The sequence below is a fragment of the Octodon degus genome, unplaced genomic scaffold (genome assembly GCF_000260255.1).
Source record: "Octodon degus isolate 3935 unplaced genomic scaffold, OctDeg1.0 scaffold00070, whole genome shotgun sequence".
NCBI lineage: Eukaryota > Metazoa > Chordata > Mammalia > Rodentia > Octodontidae > Octodon > Octodon degus.
In genome coordinates, this window is record NW_004524646.1 from 3,474,767 (window position 1) to 3,480,141 (window position 5,375).

The window sequence follows — 5,375 nt, forward strand, 5'->3', positions numbered from 1 at the left end:
AAAAATTCATGAATATTCTGTCCTCTCGAACACTCTTGGTACCAAAATTTCTAGTCTGCTAGATCTGCCATAGCAAAATACTGGGGCTCAAGCAACAGAAGTGTGTTTTCTCACAGTTTTGGAGCCTGAACTCTGAGGGTGGCTATGAGGAGGGCTGGCTTCTTCTGAGACCTCTCTTCTTGGCTTCTACAGCTCAAGGCAGTTGTCTTCTCCCAGGAGATTCACAGGGTTCCCTGGAGTGCTGATGTTCTCTTCTTCTAAGTAAAGAAGAGAATTTGACTGTCAAATTCTCTTTGACAGTCAAATTATGACTGCCACCAAATACAGTCACATTGTGAGGAGCTGAGAGTTCAGATTTCTTTCTTTCTTTCTTTTTTTTTCTTGTATTTAGAACAGGGTCTACAGAGTATACAGGGTCTCACTGCGTAGATTGGACTCGTAGTGATTCTCCTGTTTACAGCCTCCCAAGAGCTGGGATTACAGGCACAGGCCACTACACCCAGTCTCAATCTTGGTCTCAGCGTGCCCGGGGGCGGGGCCAGCACAGCAGGCCTGGGATCGAACTCCCCCGCCTCTGCCAAGCAGGTGCTTTAATCTATTTGGCCGGCCCTGAGGGTTCAGAGTTCAACATAGGAATTTAGTGTTCATGCAAAGCCCCCAATGGCATCCTTGTTGGGTATCAGCTGATCATAGACACGGGGTTTAAATTCAGAAGCTTCAACTTCATTTTTTTTTTTTTTTCCTGCAAAGCTTTATTCCAGAGGGGCTCAGCCCTTTTTGGCAGCTGCCTTCCTCATGGCGGCCAGCACGTTGCTCAGCTCCTCACGTTTCCTCTTGCCATGGATGTGCATCCCCACCCATCCCATGCTTTTCTTGATAAACTTGAGGGCGCGATTGTCCTTGGAGACCTTGAGCAGCTCCATGGTGTGCCACTGGTAGCGGGCAAAGCCGCACACCTCCTGGATTATGGCCCGCATGAACTTGGTGTGTTTGCTGAGACGTCCGTGGCAGCGGCTGTGCCTCGGTTTGCTCACAGTCTTAGTCACCTTGTGACCCCTGGTGAGGCCCACGGCCATGGGATAGCGGAGGGCCATGGCTGCTGTTCTTCCATGGCTGCTGTGGCGGAAGGTTCAACTCTGTTCTTTATCAGCTGATCTGTCTATACGCCAGGACCACGCATATTGTCTTGATTACTATTGCTTTGTACTCTCCCCACTCTGCTTTTTTCTTTTCTTTTTTTTTCTTTTTTCTTTTTTTTTCCTTTTCAGTGTTGGGGATCTAGCCCTGGACATCACATGCGCTGGACAAGTGCTTTACTAAAGGTGTACCCCCGCCCCCTTGTTCTTTGCTTTGTACATAGAAGCGCATCTCCTGCCCACGTACAATTCAGTTGTACCTTGGGCGCACCCACTGTCAGTTTCTGAGAGGCAGAGACGCCATCTGTAGCCATCAAATATGTCTCTGAACACAATCTTCTAGACTTCTTTCTAGTTTTTTAGAAATCTTGCTGGTAGGAAGCTTTCACAGGCTCCGGGATGGCAGAAAGAGCTTTGTAAGTGCTTTTTAAATTATTTTTCTGTGTGCTATTATAGATGGGATAGTTTTTTCATTTCATTTTTAAATCATTCATTATAAGTATATAGTATATAATAATAGTATATAATAATAATTGGTTTTTTTTTCCAAAGTTTTATTGATAAACAATAATTGGGTTTTGTATGGTGATTTTTTTTTTTTTTTTTTTAGACAGGATCTTGCTATGTAGCCCCTGCTGGCCTCAAACTTGTGGTGATACCCCTGCCTCAGCTTCCCCGGTGCTGGGATTACAGACATGTACCACTGTACCCAGCTCTTACCTATTGATCTGGCTGACCCTGTGTATTAGTTGTAACAGTTCTACATGGATTCCTTAGGCGCTTTCATATGCCCACCATGTCATCCACAAATGATTTTATTTGGTTCTAATTGGGTATCTAGACTCATTGGCCAGAATCTTTAATACAGTGCTGAAGCTCTGAGCCAAGCCCAGGCAGCTTAGACCCTGCCTCGAAATACAAAAGGAAAAGGGCTGGAGATGTAGCCGTACAAGTAGAATGCTGGATACAGGGGACGAGGCCACCATTGTGGTAGGTGAAACAGTCCTTCACCATCAAGTATGGTGCTAGGTTTTCCTTAGCTGTCTTTATTAGGTTGAGAAAATTTCTTTTCTTTTAATTTTATTTATTTGTGTGTGTGTGTGGCCAGCTCAGCCCACCAGGGGGCGGGGCTGGCTGGCATGTGGTGCTGGGAGATAGAACCGCGGTCCCTGTGCTTTGCTAAGTTTGTTCTAAGTAGGTGCTTTAGACCACTGAGCCATCTCACCAGCCCCAGGGAATTTCTTCTTTACTTTGTTTGGTTTTGTTTTTTATTACATGAAATGAAGATGTATTGGAATTTTGGCATATATTTTCCCTTTAGCTATTGAGATGATCATATGGTTTTTGAACTTTATTCTGTTCATATATGAACAGGGGCTGGGCCAAGTAGGCAGCGACTTCCATCCCCAATAAATTGAAAAGGTAGAATTTTGTTTCTAAGATGAACTCATTTGACACATTAAATTATGCAAAGAAAAATATTTGCAACTGCATAAAAAGAATCCCATTCTCATACTACTCAAACACTCAGCAGTGGTAAAAATCATGACTGTAGAGTGGACTCCAGGATTTAATGCAAAAGTACTCTGTACAAAAAAATTTCAGAATTTTCACTCCACTGAATCCAAAACTATACACACTTCTTTATATTCCTCAGCTTCTTCAAGTCTTTTCCACTTTCCAATATCTGCAGAAGGTCAGTACATGCTGCCTCTGACCTGCACCAGCAATCTGGGACCATCATCCAGGACTCTTGCAGGATCTCTGCCGGCTTTTCAATGGCATGATTTGCACCATTTTCAGCTTTCATTTTTTCAATCTTTTCTTCTTTTTGTTTTGCTTGTTTTTCATACATCACCTTTTCTTTGACTAATCGCCTCACCACACTGGTCTTGACCTTGCTCTGCCTCACACGAGGATCAGCCATAGTACCTTGAAGGGGAGGAACTTGTAACACATTCAAAACCCAAAAGCCAGCTACACCTGGAAGAAACCTCTGAGAAGTAGTCATTTACTTTTTTTTTTTTGTTTGTTTTTTGTTTTACGGTACTGGAAATTGAATTCAGTACCTTGTGCTTGACAGGCAAGTGCTTATTCTACTGAGCTATCTCCCTGGCCCTTGAAGTAGTCATTTACAAAGGGTTCTAAATACTAGCAATAAAGATACTCACCATAGGAAATTTCTTTTTTCATTTTTATTTTTATTTTTATTTTTTTCAGAACCGGGGATTAAACTCAGGCCCTTGTGCTTGCCAGGCAAGCACTTATTCTACTGAGCCATCTCCCCAGCCCACCATAGGCAATTTATAAGCATCAAATCAGGAAGTAAAATGAAAGATAGAAAATGACACTTAAACAAGCTGCAACCCAGACTTCCAGCTCTCCAGGCAAACCAGGGAGCAGTGAGTTGGAACAATCTGAATGCCACCTACCTGGACTCTCTGAAATGGTAACAGTAGAAGTAATAAATTAAATGAATGAGGCTAAGAAAAAATCAAATCAGAAATAATCTCTCAGATAAGTACAGAGATGGTTGAAAGACATGGTTACAGATTGTAGAGCAGAAACAGATTTAAAAAAACAAAACAAGGCTGGGGAGATAGCTCAGTGGCATAAGTGCCTGCCTGACAAGTGCAAGGTCCTGAGTTTGATCCCTGGTACCACAAAACAAACAAACAAAACAAAAAAGCCAATAACAGTAACAACAAACCCCAACCACAAGCACCTGTTTAGGCAAGCACAGGGACTGGGGTTCAATCCCAAGCAGCCCCACCCTTGGGCATGCTGAGCTGGCCAATGAGACTGGGCCTGGTGGCGCACACCTGTAATCCCAATGCTGGGGAAGCTGAAAACAGGAGGATCACTATGAATAGTGAGATCCTGTACCAAATACATTAAACAGCAACAAAAGAGGAGCTTAGGGGAAATGATGGAAACCATGAATGCCCAACACAGGAAAGAAATACAATCCAGCAACAGATTCAAATAGATATCTAGGAAGTTGACAATTCTGTTGAAAGAATACTCAGCAGAATGAGCTGATGTGAGGACAGAAATCAGCTAAAAAAGACCAGATTATAGTTAGTGATCATGAAAAGAAAGATTCCTCCCCTGCTCCCCCCGGGAACTGGGGATTGAACTCAGGCCCTTGCGCTTGCCAGGCAAGCACTTATTCTACTGAGCTATGTCCCGGGCCCTGAAGGACATTCTAGAAGGCAATAAGAAGGACTACAACTCTGTGATCCTAAAAGAATGAATCCACCAGAGAAGGCAAGCGATTAAACAGGGGAAAGAAAGGGAACCAAAACAGGAAAATAGAAAATAACATGACAAGGATAAGCCAGTGCATATTAGTTATAACCATCTAATGGTCTCAATGTACCAATATAAAGAAACAGACTGAAGAATGCATCAAGAAGCAAGATCCAACAATATGCCGGGGAGGTAGCTCAGTAGAGTAAGCGCCTCCCTGGCAAGTGCAAGGGTCTGAGTTCAATCCCAGTTCTGCAAAAAAAAGAAAAAAAAAAAGATTCAAAAATATGCTCATACAAGAAATACACATTTCTTGCATACATATTTAATTCAGAAAGAAATTTATGGACTGAAAGTCAAAGGATACAAGACTATACTCCATTTGACAGGAACCTAGAAAACAGTAAAGGTGCTTTAATCTGCTGAGCTATCTGTTTCTATTTCCAAACAAAGTAGTATATTTTAAGCCTGATTAAGAGAGACAAAGAAGGTCACTACATCTTTGTTCAGGAAACAATCCAAGAAGAAGAGATAACAGTCACAGATACATGTACCAGATATTAGTGCACCCAATTATATAACACAAACATCAATGGACATGAAAAGTCAAATAAGCACTAATACCACTGTAATGGGGGACCTCAAATCACCATTCTCACAAATAGATCAACTAGACAAAAAACACTGAAATGCACATTCTTCTCAGCTGCATATAGGATGTTCTCCAAAATAAAGCACACATTAGCTCACAGAACATGCTGAAGTAAATGCAAAGAACGTGAAGTTATCCCATGCATATTATTAAACCATAATGCAATGAAATTGGAAATCAGTGGCAAAAGAAACTACAGGAACTTCATAAACCCATGGTAATTAAACAACATCCTCCTGTGCTAGCAATGGATCAGAGATGAAATTAAAAAAGAAAATTTCTAGACAGCCTATGATTTCTTTTTAAATTTCTTTATGTATTTAGTACAGGGTCTC

General features: G+C 41.9%; 1 protein-coding gene and 1 pseudogene across 1 annotated transcript in view; both read right to left on the reverse strand.

Annotated features, from left to right (window-relative positions):
- Ccdc88c (coiled-coil domain containing 88C) overlaps window positions 1–1,094 on the reverse strand; it is a 138,886-nt gene extending 137,792 nt beyond the window's left edge. The window contains exon 1 of the mRNA XM_012515582.2: window positions 810–1,094. Within this exon, the coding sequence (XP_012371036.2) occupies window positions 810–1,094 (285 nt within the window). The remainder of the gene's footprint in view (window positions 1–809) is intronic.
- A 1,652-nt stretch (window positions 1,095–2,746) lies between these two features.
- Window positions 2,747–3,063, reverse strand: LOC101561822 (annotated as a pseudogene).
- Window positions 3,064–5,375: the final 2,312 nt, after the last annotated feature.